Source organism: Melanotaenia boesemani, chromosome 10, assembly GCF_017639745.1.
Source record: "Melanotaenia boesemani isolate fMelBoe1 chromosome 10, fMelBoe1.pri, whole genome shotgun sequence".
Classification (NCBI taxonomy): Eukaryota; Metazoa; Chordata; class Actinopteri; order Atheriniformes; family Melanotaeniidae; genus Melanotaenia; species Melanotaenia boesemani.
Window position 1 is genome coordinate 9741920 of NC_055691.1, and position 19604 is coordinate 9761523.

General features: G+C 41.8%; 2 protein-coding genes across 6 annotated transcripts; one reads left to right on the plus strand and one right to left on the minus strand.

Moving 5' to 3' along the window:
- Positions 1–127: 127 nt before the first annotated feature.
- Positions 128–12848, plus strand: nedd1 (NEDD1 gamma-tubulin ring complex targeting factor). Of its 5 annotated transcripts, none has more exons than XM_041997452.1 (16): positions 128–216; positions 1474–1617; positions 2676–2770; positions 3071–3187; positions 3272–3412; positions 6622–6851; positions 7765–7966; positions 8098–8221; positions 8374–8505; positions 9668–9724; positions 9815–9904; positions 10241–10419; positions 10577–10769; positions 10886–11027; positions 11607–11673; positions 12451–12848. In XM_041997452.1, the coding sequence occupies exons 2-16, from the start codon at positions 1482–1484 to the stop codon at positions 12553–12555; spliced, it is 2010 nt and encodes a 669-aa protein (XP_041853386.1). In that variant the 5' UTR covers positions 128–216; positions 1474–1481; the 3' UTR covers positions 12556–12848. The 5 variants fall into 5 exon arrangements, with proteins under 5 accessions (XP_041853386.1, XP_041853389.1, XP_041853388.1 ...); XM_041997455.1 differs by having other exon boundaries at positions 10241–10392; XM_041997454.1 differs by having other exon boundaries at positions 10253–10419.
- A 2622-nt stretch (positions 12849–15470) lies between these two features.
- On the minus strand, positions 15471–19453 carry si:ch211-59o9.10 (uncharacterized protein LOC561841 homolog). Its single transcript, XM_041997458.1, has 10 exons — positions 19353–19453; positions 18839–19061; positions 17486–17940; positions 17296–17393; positions 17116–17211; positions 16473–16548; positions 16282–16376; positions 16082–16200; positions 15876–15975; positions 15471–15713 (listed from the first exon to the last, which is right to left on the minus strand). The coding sequence occupies exons 2-10, from the start codon at positions 18970–18972 to the stop codon at positions 15642–15644; spliced, it is 1245 nt and encodes a 414-aa protein (XP_041853392.1). The 5' UTR covers positions 18973–19061; positions 19353–19453; the 3' UTR covers positions 15471–15641.
- Positions 19454–19604: the final 151 nt, after the last annotated feature.

Here is a 19604-nt window from a genome sequence, read left to right on the forward strand (position 1 = left end):
GACTTTCTCTGTTTCAATTCGGTAAATAAAATCTGAATTTTAAACACTATTTATCTAACTTTATTATACGTAGCGTGAAGAACAAATAATAATAATAATAAAAAAATCGCTCGTTTTTGTGTCCCTCCTGCTTTCCCGTAGTGGCGGTTTATTAGCACCAGGTGGATCATAAACTTAACATCTTCATCGGATTGAACTGTTTCTTCTTCTTTCTGGGTTTGTATGACACTTTTTGCAGAAGAACCTCGAAGCTTTCCAGCAAGTTTGTGCTTGTTTCGTGTAGTTTTGCGCATCTTTTGCGGCAGTTCGGTTACTTTAAACACGCTGACGCTCGCGCTGTGTCAGATGTGGCTAGCGTTTACTTGTAGCTAGTTGGCGTTTACCAGCTGTTGCTTGATGGGTTAATTTAGTTGATTAAACTCGCGTTAGTACAACAAGATTGTGGGCTAATGTTGGTTTTAAAGCTCGAGTGTAAAAAGTTGAAACATAAAAAGTTTATACAGCTGATCTGAGTTCAGTTTGGTGTAAACACACACTTCAGTGTCAGCTGTTCACATGACAGCTTCCAGACCTGTAAACACTCCAAAAATTTTCAAAAACGTATTTTAAAGACATAAAATAGCGTTAGATTGTACGTTATGATGACCTCGGATATATTTCTAACGTTTCTCAGTCGTAATGCTGCTTATAAGATGTTTTAAATTGAGGTTGAAGTAAAAAAACAATGAAAGGTGTCCACCGTTATGTTAACATGTTAACCTGGTCCAGAGTTCCAGAGGCAGCATTGACTTCTCTGGACTCGGAGGCACCTAGGATGGTCTATCACACAGTGGAAACCTGGACTGTGGTCAGACCAGTTAATATTCCAGGTCTTTGTTGGAACAAAAGGAGCATCCGGACTGTTGTCAGGAACAAGTCCAAAAAAAACCCTTCTGTATTGGTATGAGGTTGGATCAGGGTTCTGTATTGGTATGGGGTGGGATCAGGGTTCAGATGGTATGGGGTGGGATCAGGGTTCTGTGATGGTAGTCCTGACCATGCCTAAGAAAATGCTTGAGGATTTAGAAACATCAGTGACTCTGTACTGTTGCACACAGAAAGACTCGTTTGCAGGAAAAATGGAACAAAATAACACCTGAAACTCTTCATCACCCGTTAGCCTTGATGTGAGACATGTGATGAAAATGGATGGATTCATATCAACAAATGAAATTGAGTTCATAAGAGAAAACATGAAATATTGTGTTCAAAATGTTTGTGAAATGAAATAACTGAAAGGATATTATTCCCATCGCTTTCTTGGTTAAGTCCAAAATGCTTGGGGGAAGTTGAAAACATAGTTGTATTTATTTATTAATAGATATTTGATAAGTAAATAAAATTATCAGAACCTAGAATTCAGTTGGTTATTAAATTTATCTCCATGTTTCTGCTGTGTGCATTAACATCAAGTTGTTTTTCATTTTTATCCAGCCTTTGCCATGGAGGAGGTGACCCGCCTGGTGTCAACGGGAGACTGTGTGAAGCTCTGGGATGCGGTTTCCATGGCGCCCCTGGAGCAGTTTAACCCACACAGCAGCAGCCACCCTGTTGCTCAGGCCTGCTGGAGCTCCAACAGTATCCGCATTGATGGATGGACTGATGCAGTTGCTCTGGTGATAACTTAAGAATACTAAAATGTGTAGGGTTGCAGTGAAAGGTATGGGTTGTTTATCTAGCTACAGTATCACATCCTGGTACCGTGGGGCATCTGCAATTCCATCATCTGCTCATAACTGGAGGCAAACATTAGTCAGTGTCCAACTACACTCAGATATTAATCTCAGATAACCTCTGCACAGTTCCAGATGTTTGAGTTGACCTAAGGCAATGTTTCTCAGTCCAGGTCCTCAGGACCCGCTGCCCTGCATGTTTTAGAAGTAACCCTCCTTTAACACACCTGAATTAAAGAATGACTCGTTAACAGGCTACAAAGAACTTGATGAGGAAGTTCATTAATTTGAACCAGGTGTGTTGGAGCAAGAACACATCTAAGACATGCAGGGCAGTGGGTCCCGAGGACCTGGATTGAGAAACACTGACCTAAGGTTAGATTTGAACATTTAATTGGAGCTCTGTCTTTTATTATTCCCGGGTCAGACCAGGACAGGAACAGTGGAGCATGTACAAAGCACTGAGCTGAGCATAAACATGCAGGAGAAATTTGACCTCCAGCTGCATTTGGGGATATCATTCTGACTTTAAGAGCTTTGATTTTGTGTGTTTCTGGCCAGACTGTCATGTTTACACGTGATTGTGAAGTCTGATTTTGGTCTAAAGCACAGTAATTTATTTTAGTTTTTAAGTGTCTTGTAAACATGCTCATGCCAGTTTAATTATTTCTCCAGCCAACCAGAGATTAGCTAGCTTAAATTATGTTGATTAACTGTTATAATACCCAGTAACTACTTTCTTTGTAAAAACTTGTCAGCTTATATGTTTTACTTCAGCTTCAGGAGTTTACTATTATTTTATACATGGAAATATTAATTTATTATTTTAGAAATGTCAGTCATTGTAGGAGCTGTCTTGATTTTTTTTCTTCAAGTGATTTTATTTATACAAATCTTAAAGTGACCACTTGGAGCCAAGTGTTGGCAGAATAAAATGTTTTCAGCCTTGACCAGTTCCCCCAGATCAGTACCTGGTCAGTGCCAGCAGCAGCGGAGACAAACTGGTTCTTTCCAGCCTGAAGTCGACTCCTGTTCCTGTGGTGGAACTGGCAGACGGGGTGAGTAAACGGTGAAAAACTTAACGAGTTTCTGGGTGGATAATTTATCCAGTGTTCTGCTGATAATGTCGTCCCAGGCAATGTGGTCATGTTTAAAGCAAAACATTCTCACAGGAAAAAGTTATTTCATTATATTCAGAAAAGCTGCAGAAACCCAGTTTCTGCCACCAGTTAGAAGACAAAGTGATGATGGAGAAACTTGCAATGTTTTTAGTTAATATATAGTTTTCTGTTTCTGATAGTCTTTCTGCTCACACAAGTAAAACTCTTTATCACTGAAGTTTCTAATTGTATGTTCAGAAAAGGCAGACCCGTGTGTGTCTGAGTTCTTCCTCCCAGTTCCTTGTCAGTGGTGGTCTGGATCACTGTGTCCACATCTGGGATCTGAAGTCGAAGAGACTGCACCGCTCCCTCAAAGTAAGCGCCCACAGATCGAATGTCCATTCAGCAACATAAACATCTGAAATGTCTACAGCAGCAAACGGTGAATCTGTCTCTCAGGACCACAAAGAAGAGGTCACCTGCGTGTCCTTTAATGCCAACGACAGCTGCATCGCCTCGGGCTCCACTAGTGGGGATCTGGTTCTCCACAGTCTGACCACCAACCTGTCCAGCAGGGCGTTTGGTCACGGCAGCAACCAGGTGAGAAAAATGCTGCGTTGAATCTTTCTCTCTTAACCAGGGAGCCCCAAAGAGATCAGATTTTTTTTTTTACAAGGCAGACCTGACCAAGGTAGCTCTGAAATAAGCGGACTTAAGGTCTTTCGCCCCTGTGCTGGATCTCCGGGAGTGGGAGAGTGTGCATGCGCTGTTTAGTTTATAAGCAGGCGATGAACGTGGACGGAATAATGTTCTGCTTTTTATGGGGGCCTTGTCAACATTAGACCAGGTTCTGCTGAAAAACTACAAGACTTGAAATGTTCAAATCTGGGTTGAATTATTCTACAGAGCTTTTAGATTAATTAACACACAGCTTCTGAGTTGTGACCTTTATTTGTAAAGATGCAAATAAGGGTAATTTTATTGGATTTTTTTGCTCATCTGGAACAGATTAGACCAGATCCTGCTGAAAAACTGGACTGAATTATTCCACAATTTCTGATTTGTGAAATCTTTGTTCTGTTATACAAAAATGCATTTAGTCTTATTAAATTTATTCATGCATTATTTAAATCTAGACCAGAACAGATCTGGGGTCAGTTCCAGAAATCAGCCCTAAAGTTCCAGCTCGGGATGTTTTTGGGCTTTAACCCCTGCATACATGAAACACAAATGAACAAGAGAAGAGATGCAGTGACATTCCTGCTTCACTGCATTCTTTATGATACTCTTAAAACCGTTAATGGATATGAAGGATTTTAATTTAAATTAATTTGGGGATTATTCCATGACCACGGTGCATGGTGGGAAAACACTGTTTTACCAAAGTCTGTCAAAGCCCAGGGAACATTCAAGATCAACCAGATGGAAACTACTAGAGCTGACAGAAAGGAGGGTGCTTAGATAGTCTGAGTTTATCCTGCAAAGCTTTATAGATCAACCAGTGTTATCTATAAATGTTCAATAAAGTCCAGCCAACTACATCCTAGAGGAGGCGGTGGTGAGGGAGGGATCTTACATTTGATATGACAGTAGAGAAGCCCGATGCACCGACTCCAGGCTGGAAAGTAGAGGAGGCTGCATGCTTGTCCAAGTCTTTGAAGAAAATGTCAAACATGATTTTATTTCTGAAATAAAAAACAATCTTCACTTTGAGTTTAACTAAATTAGAAACATGAATATTAAATAACATTTTTCATCGATCCATATTCCCAGATATCGATGTACCATCAGATGTAAAAGTCTTAGTTTATCAAAGTTTTGCAAACAAACCTGATAGTCATAAACGTTGTTTTCTTGGCATTTAAAACCGATTTTAAACTTTTTAAAAGTTCTTTGTAAAACTGAAATTAAGTCTGAAGCTATTGCCGCTGCAGCAGATGGAGCAGATGTATAAAGGAGTGTATCATCACAGACACACAAGTTGTGTCATTTAGGAAAAATAGTGCATAAAATAGTTTACCATCACCAACATCACACATGTCAAGTGTTTTCACTCACTTGGTAAATTTCTTTTACAAACTGTTTTTGTGTGGCTCAGGGTGCAAACTGTGGCTTTGTATGATCACTTAACACTTATCGTTACTCCAGCCTGTCGGCTGCACACACACCTGCTGCAAGTACTTTTATAGGAGACAGTTACTTTTGGAAAACTGGGGGGGTCGGTTGCACAAACCGGTTCAAGTGAAAACTTTCCTTTATAGTCTGAGTCAAAGTTTCCTGAAAATCAAATCTGACACAAAATCTCCAAAAATTCCTCCAGAACAAAGAGGTAGACATGTCTGTGTGTGGAGGATGATTGACAGCTCGTATGTCAGGATTCAAGCGTCTGTACAACACGGTCAGCTCATTAACACAAAGAATCAGCATCTAGTTAGTTTCTGATGATGAAAATAAATCAGCTAGTTTGTTTTTTTAAATATTTTTTTTCTTCTGACGTCTCTTTAAAATGATCTGTGAGCTGCTTGTGTTACATGGTAACAGCTAGAGTTGTGATGGATCTATCAGGCATGATTACATAACATAAACCTTTTATAAAGGGGGGGGGGGCGTTTGATTCAGATTCTGTTTCAGACATTTGAGTCTCAGATGTGACATTTCAGGGTAAAACTCAGGGTGTTGTGTGGCTCTGGGGCCTGGTTCTTATTATTCAGCTGGTGGAGAAAATCTGTAGAGATTTCCGGAACAATTTTAAAACAACAATCAAAGGAAAGATATAAAAATCCAGGCGGTAAATGTTCTGTGCTTCTCAAAGATGAGGAAGGACTTTAAACAGTTACGTTTCTCAGATATCAGGTGATAAAGTCTCGGTAAAATGAGCAATCTGATGTGAAAGATCCTTTAAGGACTTTGTTGTGAGAAGTTTTAGGGATGCTCCTGTGTATTCTTGGTGTTATGTGAACCTCAAAGACTGTTCAGACTGCAGATGCATAAAGGTGGAAATTTGTCCCTGTGAGGTTGTTAGTGCAACGTTTTCCATCCAGACAGTGTACTGTTGCAGTGTGATTCCTGTCTTATACTGAGATTCACAGCCAGCTGAACTCTGCCTTGTATTGCTTCCTCCAAGTAACAGACAGGTGTTGTAGTTGAACAGGATTTAATACGTGGAAGTTTTTAGCAGGCTGTGTCTCAGTATAGGTCAGGAGTTGCATCAGGGACAACAGTACAGACAGACAGCTGTGGGCTTGTTATTGAAGGAAATAAAAAACATATTCATTCTTGGTAACTTCTGTTTAATAAGGTCAAATTTGTGTGTATTGCAAAAGTCATGGTACACGAAGTGCTCTAAAATCTAAAACAACTTAAATAAATAAAATACATGACATTCATCAAACAACAATTCAATAAAACAAATAACTGCTTCAGCCAACTTGTCCTCAGTAGAGATTTAAAATGATTAGATCTGATATTTGGGACCAGATTATTCCAGATTCTGACACCAGCTACAGAAAGTTGACCTTGGAGTGGATAAAACCAGTTCTAAACTGGACCTCCTGGTTTCTATTAGAGCACGGGTAAGCAGGAGCTAAAAAAGATAAGAAGCAGCTTAAAAGAATTAAAAACAAAGTTAAATTTTAAACAGGATGCTGTAATTAACAGGAAGCCAGTAAGGAGACGAGGATACGGGAGTTATTTGCTCCTTTAGCTTCATACTATTCATTTTGGACCAACTGCAGACTATGAATAGAGGACTGGTTCAGACCAGAGTACATAGTTGCAGTGGTCTTATCTATTTCCTGCTTTCTCTGCAGCCCGTCCATGACCTGAGGTTGTCCATGGTGAAGCGCTCCCTGCTGGGCACCGTCTCTGACAGCGGCACCGTGGTTCTGTGGGACTCCAACACCCAGAAGGAGCTCCATGTGTTCGACAGCGCTCACAAGGCCCCTGGCTCCGGCTTGGCCTTCTCTCCCACCAGCGACCTGCTGGTAGTCAGCGTCGGCCTGGATAAGAAGATCATCTGCTATGACACGGCCAGCAAGATGTGAGTTATTTCCACGCTGCTGCAGGGAACGTAATCCAGTCGTTCAGGACGTTTCGTTCAGTAACGGACTCCTGCTCGCTTCCTCTCGTAGTTCTGTTTATGTTGATGTTTGCACCTCAAGGAGCAAGAACAAGAGTAAAAACAGCAGAACACCAGTACTGAGCTGAGTTCATCAAAACAATCGCTCCTGTTTTCTATTTCAACCCCTCCTCTCTTTATAGTGCACTGTATCATCACCCTTCTGCACAGAATATGAATAAACCACATCCAGAGTTGTACTACCAACTCTCTCCCTGTTGAAGGAGCACAATGCCTGGTTGTGCAGAAGTTCAGAAGTTCTTTAGGTGACAATCAAAGCAAGTTTATGTAGTAGATGTCCATGCAGAAGTATGACTGAAAGATGATACAGTAAACATGGTGAAATTTAATTTTCTCACTGCTGAAACAGAATTATATTTGACTTCTTTTTTTAACAAGGCCTATTTTTCTGCCTCTGGTCTGAAATGACTTGAAGTATATCTTCACAACTACAAGGCCTGTATGTATAATCTTGGTCTCTACAGAAAGCTGAGACATGTGTTACTGTGTCAGAGTGAATCCACCTGGAACACAGTAGAAAATTAGTTAATTAGTAATTAGTAGAATTAATAAGGTAATCTTAGGAATGAGTAAAGTAATGCCTGATGAGTAACTGTGCTACAGTAGAAGGTAAAAAATGAACCTGAGCCGGTTTCCAGATGTTTTAATAGAGGTGTTATGCTGGTAAATATCTCAGGAAGCTGGACCATGAAATAATCCCAGATCAGCCCCTTATCCCTTATTCTGGCCATCATTCTTTGTCAGTCTTATTTTTAAGAGCCTAAATGAACTCCAGAAAAACCAGCCACAGCTTGATGTTTTGATGTGTCGGCAGAATCCTGAGGTCGATCCGCGTGGACAGTCCTCTGACCTCGGTGGACTTCACTCTGGACGGTACTGGTCTGGTGGTCGGGTCCACTCAGGGGAAGATCTACCAGTACGACCTGAGGAACTCCAGCTCCCCCACCAGGATCACTGTGGCCCACAAAACCTCAGTCACCTGCCTGCGTTTCCAGAGCAACACCAGCAGACACAAGGTGCCCCCCGCCCCCAAACCCTGAACATGTAAAATACAACTGTACAAACACGGCTTGAAACTTTATGAAGTTTAAAGTCTCAACTTCACGATGAGTTAAATGTTCATGTTTCTCTCTTTGGCCCACCTCAGTCCAGTAAACTGGGATCCACCAAGATTTCCAGTATAAAGAGATCCACCTCAACGCTGTCCAGCAGCCATCCAGATCCCCCCCCCAGCACAGATCCCACCCGCCACAGGCCGGCGACCGACACAGGTGGGTTAATCTCATGAGTCAGTGTGGGCAGTAGACGGTACAACACATGATTTTGTTTTAAAGATGTTAAAAAGATTCAGAATCAAGTTTCCATGTTTTCAGTCCTGAGCTGTGATCAGATGTTTCAGACAGCAGGTGGGTTTTCCATCCAGCAGGAGGTGCCGGTGTGACGATGATGGGTCGGGAGGCAGAGGGCCAACAGGGGGCCGAGCATCAACCCGCAGTGGAAAAGTTCAGCAACGTTGGACGAAACAGTCTGGACGTCTTCTCTCCTGCTCGTGAAGGTCTGACTTTTCATTGGCTGATAAAGCCAAAAAATAAAATCTCATTACTTTCAAATTAAATCTGATTTTAATAATTTTTTTTCTTTTCCTTCTTGAAAAAATATAAAATATTAAACTTATTAAAAACATTAAACTTAATCCTTTTGCGTGCAGATGTGCCTCCTGTACGTATAAAGTCAGGCTTTTCCACCGTACCAAACAGCGGCATATCCTGCAGCACAACTGCATCCATGATCTCTTTCCACCAGGACCCTTTCTCATCACACTGGATCCACTGTGGAAATGATTCCCCTCTTAACAGGAATTTGTGGGCTGAAGCTGTAGAGAGCAGCATTTCTCACTGCAGTTAAATTCCAGGCCTTCCCCGTATATCTGTCAATCCTTTTAGACAGATATTGTTCTGGTTCTGCTTTGGAGCCTCAGAACCTCGGTACTTCCTGGTGAACTGGTCTGTGTTTATACGCCTTTAACCAGAAAAGGTGTTTAGTTCAACCCTGCAGAGCTAAACATAAACATGTTGGCGATTTGGGCATGAAAGCTTGTGTTCACGTCATCAGCCTCCATTACACCTAACGTTTAACTGAAATAAACGATTCATCCAGACGACTGAGAGAATTTCACGCATCAGCTGACTGCAGTCATGTCTCCCACTCTGCTGCAGGTCTAGCGAGGTGCTGAGAGAAATCAGTTCTTCTGCCATCTTTGGTATAAACAGCTTTAAACTAATTCTGCAACATGTCGTTACTGGTTCTGAGTCTGGTTTTGCAAAAACCCGAACCAGCTCAGAATAACTGATAACACTTAATGAAAATGAGCTCCATCAGCTAGCTGCTATGTTTACTTACTGGGAGACGGGTGGGGGGATTGCTGAGCCCTAACTACGGATGCCCCAAGGACAGTTTGCTGTGCATTTTAAAGGGGAAAAAGAACTACTTTTTTTTTTTTTTTTTTTATCTATCAAAACAAAATGCCATTAACGGCACATTCGAATTAATCAAATGGATTTATTGTCCAAGCTGCAAGCTAATGATGCTTCCTTTGAGTTACTTGATTTAAATCCTGCAACAGTCGGAGTCAAATGCATCATACTGCCAGGTCGTCTGTACATCCATTAATGCTGTCGGGTTCTTTAACCTCCATCTTTCTGTCCTGATGCTGTTAGGTCCAGACTCTGGGAACCGAGGGGGAACTGCAGACACACCAACTGGAAGAACACCAAGTACGACAAGAAGAGACTTCTCAGACTTTCAGAAGCTGGTTAAACTGGTGCTGCTGGTTCTGAACTAACTTTGATGCTTTGCTCTTATAGTTACCAGCTTTGAGATGCTGTCCAGAGAAAGGGAGGGTCAGCAGCTGATTGGCCGGGCCAGTCTGGACATATTCTCTCCAGTCAGAGAAGGTCAGAACTCCATTATTCTACTGAGTTCTACTGGTTTAGAAAGGAGCCCATGTAGGAACTGTTTGCAGACATGAAGTCCTGCTGGTAGCTGGAGTCAGTTTCCATGCTGCTGTCGCAGTTTATACACACACCCACACACACACACGCACACACACACACACACACACACAGTACATGAAGTATTGTTTGGTGTGGGCGTACAGAAACCTGAAATGCTGGCTTTTTTTGCTAAACTGTCCCTAAGAGACATGTAACCAGATTTTTATAGAGTAACCTTGTTGCTCGTGTGTGAGGTATCGGTTTGTTGTCATGGAGACAGGTGCCATCATGTCTTAGACTCTCTCTCAGGTGGCGGCTCACAGCGGAAGACCCCTCTGGCCTCTGCAGGAAGATGTTACAGCCCGCTGTCAGTCTTCCAGTCGCCACTTACCATTAAAGAGGAGGAGCCAATCACAGCTTCAGCTGTAGAACCATGTGACACCAGGAAGGTGATGACCTCTGACCTCGGAGCAACAGTATGATCTACAGTTGGCAGCAGTTTGACAGATTGTCTTATTTTGAATCTGCTTAGAAATCAAAGGAAAAAAATACTTAGTGTTGACAAAGTCTTTTTTTTTTTTTTTTTTTTTTTAAATAACACTGACACTAAAAAAGGCGTGTGTGTGTTTGCAGTCTGATAAGACCGGCAGTCCCAGTCTGGAGGGGGAGGGCCAGACCACGCCCTCCACATCCCAACAGGCCAGCCTCAGTCAGCCAGCCCCACCTTTCTTTACTCCAGAGCCCAGCCTCCGAAAAGCCAATGGAATTCAAACTCAGTTGAGCTACGACTCACCTGACCACGGAGCTCCACCTACCAGCAAAGCAGGTGAACCCTGGTATCCATGGTGACAGCAGTGACGTTGGTTGAGTGTAAGATAAAAAGCTCTGTTTGGGTCAGGATGGTGGTAAAGCTGATGCTGCTGGTTGTGGTTGAACCTTCAGGTCCAGCTGCGACGGCGGCCGTGTCCTCCTCGCTCTCTCAGAACATCGCTGACGTGGTTGGACAGGGTGGAGCTGCTCCTCTCACCTCCCTGCAGATACACTTCATCCAGAGCATGATTCATGAAACTCTGGAGGAATTCAGGTTTGTCTAAAGCCTGTTTTGTTTTAACGGCCTTAAAATAGACTCCCAGCATGGAAACCCTGTACTGGTCTATATTCAGGGACCTGGGGATGGGCTTGATGGAGAAAAACCAGATCAACTACAACTTTGTGACCAACATATTTAAAAACTAGAGCCTGTGTAGCATCTGTTCTGTGTTATCCAATAAAGAAGAATTATGAAACTCAGATTAAGTGTGGACCAAACTCCAGTCTAAGTGGGATTTTAGGCTTGGATCGACCTGCTAAAACAGACCCATCAGATTATTTCCCATTACCGGTAACACGTTTACTCTCCGTGTTCCAGTGCCTCCAGCTGTGACGTTTCCAACAATGTTTATCAGAGCTGGAGCCAGTAACTTCCCAAAGTCAGCATCATTACACACAGGACCGATTAAACACTTTCTATTTGGCCTGAAAAGCCAGCTACCCGACTAAAAACGTAGAAGGTAGAAGTAAATCCCAGATATGTTCCATCAGCTCTGAATGGGTTAATGGAGCTTGATGACTTTGTGATTAGAGTTAAAAGGTTAATAAAACCATGTTTATTTTTCTTCTTCAGGGACGCCTGTCATCGAGACATCCTCAACCTTCAGGTGGAAATGATCCGACAGTTTTACATCCAGCTGGTACGAAGCTTTACAGATGAACTTTCTCTTCTTCCACCTTCTAACGTTGCAGCGTTCTTGGATAAAAGGCGAAGCCTCCACCAGCAAAACTTTTAAAGCCCTGTTTTAGATGCTTACCCCCGATTTATTCCCATTCATTAAAATATGAGATAAAATAAAGTAGGAGGTGTTTAGTGTTTGTTGGCTTGTCCTTTGTCATAGTTCCTCTCGTGTTTTCGTTGGTTTGATCCTCGCTGTCAGCCTCTCCAGGCAGTACGTTGATGATGGACAGGTATTTGATTTGCTTCAGGAACTAACATGGCCCCCTTCTTTGAACGTTTCTGTGGAGTCTGACTTCTTTCAGCTGTTTTTCGGCATCTCTTTCCATCTTGTTTATCTCGAGCGCACATGCATCCTGTCAGCATGTCTTTAGCTCATTTAAACCGGTAAGTCTGATTGGTGAGAGTTCTGGTCAGTTCCTGCAGCGATGGTGGGAGCATGCCCACTTTGACTGCATAGCTGATGCAAACAGTAATAATGATGAATGAAATCGGTGGATCTGCTGGAAACATTGTGTTTCAGGTCTTTGTTAAGCAGCAGGTGATTCCTGGAATCAGTGACTGACACCTTTTATTTAACCTGGATTCATTTGTTCGCTGTCAGCACAGCTTCTTTTTTTATCCAACTGACCTGTTTATATGCTGATTTCTCATCTGATTAATCCCGTGTTCACTCCTGTAATTAAATGTTTTAGTTCACACCTGGTTCAGTGATATATATCCTGTGGTGTTGTTTCAGACTGAGATCCACGGTCTGATAGAGAAATACTCTGTTAATGAGTCCCTGGTGGAAGAAATCGAGAAGCTGCGAGAAGAGAACCGCCGGCTGAGAACCAACTACTGACCGGCTGCAGAACGAGGCGTTGGGGTGGAGCTGTGGAGGCGGCACCACCTTCAGGGTCTGGGTCTGAGATTCTACAGCTGCTGTCTGGGAGCTCAGTCTGCTTCATTTATGCTTCACTTCCTGTCCTCAGACGGTTGGACCCGGAGTCGCCTGCATGGCCTCCTGCATTATGTGTGTGATGTTTGTGTGTTTTGTACGAGGAGGCTGAAGTGTCCTTAAGTCACTAGTTGGATAAACTTAAAAATTTGGTCAAACGTCTTTTGTTATTGTAATTTAATAAATCTGTAACTCCATAGGCTGTAAGTTTGAGCAGTTGACTCATATGTGCCTGAATTGCTTTTTAATTTACAGTTTTCTGTAAAAAAATTTAAAGATTTTTAAAAAGGAAAAAAAAAAACACCCATGCTTTCTTTTCAGATTTCTTTAATGTTGCACTTATTCATTTTTCTTCCAGCACAGCCTTAAAGACCAGTATACACAGCTCATCCATCATCTGTACCCAGTTCAATACAAAAGAACATGGTTTAAATTTAATTATAGTATATCATTATATTAATAATAAATCAAACAACTGAAAGTACAAATGTCAAGAACTACCTTAACACGGTTGAAGACTGCATTTGTTCAATTCAAGAGCTAAATCAAAGTTTTAGACGACAATAATTGGGATTAGTTTCATCTTATAACACTGAAAAACCTTTATTATGAAAACCAGTGTTTTCAAACTGCCACACATGACTTTTCATAGCCGATATCTGAATTATTTTAATATTCACAGCCAGTTTATAAAAACTGGGCAAACATTTGTACAAAAATGCTGTTTAGATCATAAAAGTTTGAATTTAGGGACGTTGTCTCAGCTTGAACTGTTAATTTCTTTTCCACAATCTTCTGCTACTGTTTACTTTTAACACACATTTGATTTATTTATCAGCCAGTTCATTAAATTTCGAAGCTAGACTCTGGTTCAGATTGCTAAGCTTGGTCTGATTCACTGTGGTAATGTTGGACTGTGCATCTGTCTGCAGGATCAGCTCTTGTTCGGCTCCCTGCGATGATGGCGAACCCTCTCAGAGCTGAAATGGTTCAACTCTACAAAAATCTGTTTTCTGTTAAAAACTGGTCCATTAATCAGTTGATAGATTATTGATGAGGTCATAATTACAGGAAAATGAGGCAGTGATCATCTGGTTGAAGTTTTAGTTGCTTGTCTGCGTCTCGTCTTTTTTTTTTTTTTTATTTGAATGAACAAACAATAAACATAACAACCACAATAACAAAACATTCATGACAACACATATACAGAAAAGGAGAAAAAAAAACATTCAGACAGTGACATTACAAAAGTGGATCACTAAACTAGATCAATGCAGAGAAACAGAAAAAAGAATGTTATAGGAATCAGTTTTTTCTTAAACATAATGAGGAAAAATATTTTTTATATTTGCAGATATTCTTATTCCAAGATAAGTAAATCCAGATGGTGACCATATAATAGGACGTCAGCAGGCTGATTACAGCTCCCCAAAGGGAGAGCTTCAGATTTCTCTAAATTCATTTTGTAACCAGAAATTTTAGAAAATTCATTTATAACAGGTAGAATAATGGGAATTAAGAACTCAGGATTCTTTTTTTTTTGCATAAAGTGCAGTTTTGTGGTCCATTGCCGCTAGTTTCACTCCATTGATTTCATTGTGTCCTCTGATTATTTCTGCTAGCGGCTCGAGGGCCAGCGCAGAAAGAAGGGGTGACAATGGGCATCCTTGTCGAGTCCCTCTCTGAAGGTAAAATGGATCAGAGCAGCGTCCATTAACTAAAATCTTAGCCATTGGCGATTTGTATATTTTTACCCAATTAATAAATGTGTCACCTAGCTTAAATCTCTTAACATTAAATAAATTCTCCTATTCCACCCTATCAAATGCCTTTTCTGTGTCTAATGAGATAGCAAGAATTTTGGTTTTTCTAGTCTGAAAGTATGAATAACATTTAATAGTCATGCACATTTGAATGGGAGCATCTATTAATAATAAATCCTGTTTGATCTGGGTTAATCAAGTTTGTGAGGAATTTCTCCAATCTAGTTGCCAATATTTTAGTCTACTTTGATTAGACTAACCAGCCTATATAAAAAGTAATTCTCTAGTTGTTTATCCGAGATATACAAGCCAAATTAAAACTATGAGGGAGACATCCATTTAGCAGACATTCAGAGAACGTTTGTTAGAGGTTCTGCTGGATGATTAAACTGCTTATAAAATTCTGAGATGAAGCCATCAGGACCAGGTGCTTTCCTCTCGTGTGGCTGTTTCCTCTTACTTGTTGTCTTGCAGTCGAAGGCTTTTGTTTCTGTGACATATTTAGATCATCATGGGCAGTTTAATCCGGTGATATATTACCTGTACTCCTCTAAGAAGAAAGATTGTTAAGCAAAGTAGCAGGGGCTTGGCCGATGTGCGCCTACCCAGCAGCCTGACTGTTAATGTTGTATTTGGAAATTTTGGATGTTTCATTTGAATAATTTACTAACCTTTGATTTAATTAACGCAGAGCTCAGATATTTAATATTCAGACTGTTAAACTTCATTTGACATAATCACAGTTCCATCATGTTCTTTAGTTACCTGGACCACCTTTGTTGTTACCATGACGATGTGCTGCTTCTCAGCAGCTTCCGGTCCTCCTCCTAGTTCCTTTACCTCGCCTGGGAGTACCCTAAAGGTGACGGCTACTTCAGAGACTGCCTGAGAGCAGCGTTTACTTAAAACGGTCCAGGACCCAGAGCAGATCAAAGCCCTTATAACTCCAGGGGAGCTCGTGGCTTCAGAGGTAGAGGCTCTCTACTACCTGAGGAAATACAGAGCCATGAAGAAGCGCTACTACGAGGAGTGACGCTCTGCAGAGACTCTCAAACACCAAGGGAAAAAATCCTCTTTATTTGATCTAAAAGTCTGTGAGCAGCAGAACATGACAACGCAGTTACAGGTTGTTCACAGTCTCATCAGTGCTGAGGAAAGATGTAAATAATAAAAGTAGAAAATAAGAAAGTTGAGCTGAGTCATCCTTTGAACAAACTCAAGCAGGAGTCAGAGGGTCTGGGGGGCCAGAGAGTCTCCATCAGCCAGGTTGACCCTGCAGATTGGGCAGGTGGTGTTTTCCTGTAAGAAAGAAACGCATCATAAACAAAGAGATTCCCCGAGACAGATGTCTCACTCTGTCCAGAGAACAAAAAACAAGCCAGCCTATGAGCCATGTTAGCGGGTGTGATTCAGTAGAAGAACTGCTCTGAATTTAGACGAATTGTCTCCGTTAGCTCTTACCTTTAACCATCGGTCTATACACTGGACGTGGTAGTCATGGAAACAGGGCAGCATCCTTAGCTTCTCTCCATTGGTGTAGTCACAGAAACAGATCTGACACCTGCCAATCAGTCAGCAGAGAGGTGAGATGAATGAGTGAAAGATGAGAGATATTTGAAATGAGCAGTAAATGCAGCGGTTCGGTTCCAACCGGATCCTGGACTCACTGAGTGTTCCCAGAGTTGCTGGCAGACTGGAACTTTTTGGTAGGAAACCTCTGGATTTCCCTGCGGCTTAGTTTCTTTGATACGACGGCACCTTGTCGCTCCTCAAACTCCAGAAGAGCCTGAAATGATGAGAAGAGGGAGATGATGAAAAAAAAAGAAAAGACACCTGCAGAGTGATGACATTTCCTCCTCTTCCTCACCTCGTAGTCATTTCCCTGAAAGTCGTCTGAAAAGTTGGGTAATATGATCCTCCTCCTCCTGCCCCGCCCTAATCGACTCCGCTGGCCAATCACATCTGTGTAAACACACCAGCTAATAAAGTGAGCTGAGGTCTGATCAGAGTTTATTACACATGGATTAGGTGTAATCTGATTACTTTCTGTGATCATACCATCTTCAAGACCGACCAGAGGAGAGACAGCAGCCAACACCTGAGACATCCAGCTGGGCTCCACGTAGGAATAATACTGCAGACAAAGACCGCAGAGTTAACCACATCTGGTTGGTCCCCGTAAGCCCAACCTCAGCCCCTCACGTAAGCAGAACTTAGATGTGGATCAAGAGGTGATGAAGATCTGGACCCAGTTCTAAAGCAGAAATCTAGTTCTAAGGCTGACACAGAAAGTCACCTTAGAACCAGTTCGGTTTGCACATCAGAGTTCTGACTCCAGAACTGAAAACCCGATGCTGAAGCAGCTCCACCTCTCTGCTGGTAAGCAAATCAAGATTTATTCATACAGCAGCTGTCAAGCTAAAAATCACAAAGTAATAATTTACAGTTAAATAAAAGAAACACGAAAAAATAGAAACATGACAACAAAAGCCAGTTCAAGAAGATGATTTTCAGAGGAAATTGAAGAGCATGTTTTTTTTTTCCTAAGATGAGTGAATAAAGAATTACAATAATGTAGATGTGATGAAACAAATCTGTACGATTCACGTTCATCCACGTCTCATTTAATCTGATGTTCTTAAACATAACTTTGACTTTGTGTTCATTTTGATTTACATGCGGAGGCTGTAGGATGTCTCACCCTTTGGTGGCTCTGCTGCTGATGATGATGATGGTGGTGGTGATGATGATGATGATGCTGGTGTCTGCTTTCTGACTCCTCTTGGTTAAACTGAGCCTGAATTAACAAAGCAAACATGAAGTTAGTGTCAAGATCACAGGTGAGACGTTAGTGTCTGAGGCCGTGGATGAAGGCTTCTACCTGCAGGCTCCGAGCCAACGCCTCATCTTCCTCCATCTGTAATGAGCGAACTGTGGCTTCGTCATCGTCACTGATGATGATCTGCTCCACTGCCGCCACTGTAGAAGAAACAACCACAAAACTACTAAAGACACAGGAGGTGCTGAAAGCTTAGACAGTTGGTCAGATGAAGGGTAAAGTGTCTTCGGACCTGGTGAGGTATCTTCGTATTCTCCATTCAGCCATCTCCTCTCCTCTTCGGTGAGGAAGGAGAGCGAGTTGGAGCTTGATGCTGCTACTGAAGGCGACGCTGAAGTCGTTGTCTCAACCTGTTTTAGCCGAAAGACCGAAACAGGTGTGAGGTAGGAGGTAGATGAGGAGGAAGACGATGAAGCGGAGGAGCATGAAGTGGAGGAAGAGGAGGGAGCCTCCAGCCAGGTGTTCTGAGGAAGAGCCCTAAGAGAGGAAGCCGGGACGAAGCCAGCGTTGTGGTCTGCTAGCCGCCGGCGCTTGGGTTTATGTGAAAGACCTTGTTCAGTAGCAGCAGGTTGTTCTGGTCCTGAAGAGACCCCGAATCCCACCTGAGGACCTGCAGCACGCTGACTCACAGGGCTGAAACACTGCTCTGCGGTACGACGACATTTCCTCCGCTTGCCAAGCTGTGGGCTGAACAACCGAACAAACAAAAACAACCACTGTTGTCAAGCAAAGATTCAGCAAAATCTGAGGCACTTACAAACCAGCCCTAAAAAATTCCCCAGGAAGTGGAAGAAAGCTTCAAATGATGGCGTTTGGACAAGTATTTTTAAACTAAGATCTGGACAGACGTTAATAAATCATTTTGTTCATATAAAAGTGAGCTGATTAACTATTTTAGATTATTAGACTTCTAATAAAATAAACAGAAAATTCTGATTTAGACAGAGCTATTTTTCTTTGTTATTGTTGGATAAAAGTGAACAATCTGGTGAACACATTTGGATCTGGGAATAAATGTTAGACTTCGTAAACAAAACTATTTTCAGCTGTGTGAAAGAGAACTGTTCATCCAAATTTTTATTTTTGTCCTCTTTTCTTTTTGCTGATGTCTCCATTATGAATGAAGGAGTGGTTCTTTTTCTGGATTGATGGTACTGGAATAAGAGTTTCTAAGCTGCTCAGACAGAAGAAGCTGATGGAAAGTCCTGAACTTTTAGCTGTGAAAGTGAAATCAAAGTGACTCATGCAAATGGAAACTTTGCCATAAGAGACAATGTTTACTTACTTCTGCCTTGTAAACTGTGATGATAACACAAACAGAAATCAGCTACAAAGTGAAACGGCTGGTTATATGAGGAAATGGTCTTGACAGTATCAGGTTGTTTACTTTTAGCCATGTATAACACACACACAAAAAAAACATAGCTACACCCTAATCAGAAAAAGGAACATAATTTTTACTTCTTTACACCCAAGATAACTATGTAACTTAACCCACAACCAGCCTGTTTTGAATTAATCCAACCCAATTAAATATATACCTCTAACTCTGTATATGAAAAACGCCTGTAAAGAGATGCGGTACCTCGGGGTTTCTGGAACCATAATGGGCAGATTCGAGCAGAGGACGTCCTGGGGTTCGAGGAGGCAGCCTCGGTTCAGACCTACAGGACTGTCCGGCTCAGATGAACAGGGGCTGGCTGCAATCCTCTCAGCCATGGTCTCCTCTAGCACAGATACACACTTGGTCCCCAAAGCAGCTCGATCACCTGTGATTCAGGCTCATATCACCCTGACAAAGAGTTCATCTGAAACACAAAGAAGAGTAAGCTAACAGTCCGAGTTTAAGTCTACAATGAAACCAGGATCAACCGTTTAGCTGAAACTAAAACGATTAACATTAAAGAGGGACCGTGAACGGCCCACATCTGAGGGGAAATAAGGCTCCAGGAATATCGTGAAACAGCTAGTTTGTTAGCTGAGAGAAACAGCTACATTAGCTGCTAACAAACAAACACAACGACAAAACAAGTCAGATCAATTGAACTTCAATTCTTAAAGTTGTGTTGAGAACAAAAACGTCAGATTAAACAATTTACCTGAATACTGCAGGAGGTTTTTGAGGTCCTAAAACGGCAGACAAGACAAAAAACCAGCGGTTGGTCAGCACAGGAAGCCTCCGTCAAAATAAGTGCATACACTTCCGGGTCAGTAAAGCACCGAAAAATCCTCCGTGACGGTTTTATAACTTTACAGTTTTCTTATGAGGTGGTTTTCAACTATAAACCCATAATGTAATAAGCAGAAAGTAAATCCCAAAAAACGCAATAAAGATATATTTCTAGCAGTTT

What these genes read in the sequence shown, in the direction of transcription:
- nedd1 (XM_041997452.1), top strand. Translation starts at nt 1,482, where the DNA reads ATGGAGGAGGTGACCCGCCTGGTGTCAACGGGAGACTGTGTGAAGCTC. An exon ending in TGGTGGAACTGGCAGACGGG is followed by an intron (nt 2,771 to 3,070) that starts GTGAGTAAACGG and finishes TTGTATGTTCAG; the next exon opens with AAAAGGCAGACCCGTGTGTG. An exon ending in GACTGCACCGCTCCCTCAAA is followed by an intron (nt 3,188 to 3,271) that starts GTAAGCGCCCAC and finishes TCTGTCTCTCAG; the next exon opens with GACCACAAAGAAGAGGTCAC.
- si:ch211-59o9.10 (XM_041997458.1), bottom strand. Translation starts at nt 18,972, where the DNA reads ATGGCTGAGAGGATTGCAGCCAGCCCCTGTTCATCTGAGCCGGACAGT. An exon ending in ATGGTTCCAGAAACCCCGAG is followed by an intron (nt 17,941 to 18,838) that starts GTACCGCATCTC and finishes TCGGTTGTTCAG; the next exon opens with CCCACAGCTTGGCAAGCGGA. An exon ending in TTCAGGGAAATGACTACGAG is followed by an intron (nt 16,201 to 16,281) that starts GTGAGGAAGAGG and finishes TCATCATTTCAG; the next exon opens with GCTCTTCTGGAGTTTGAGGA.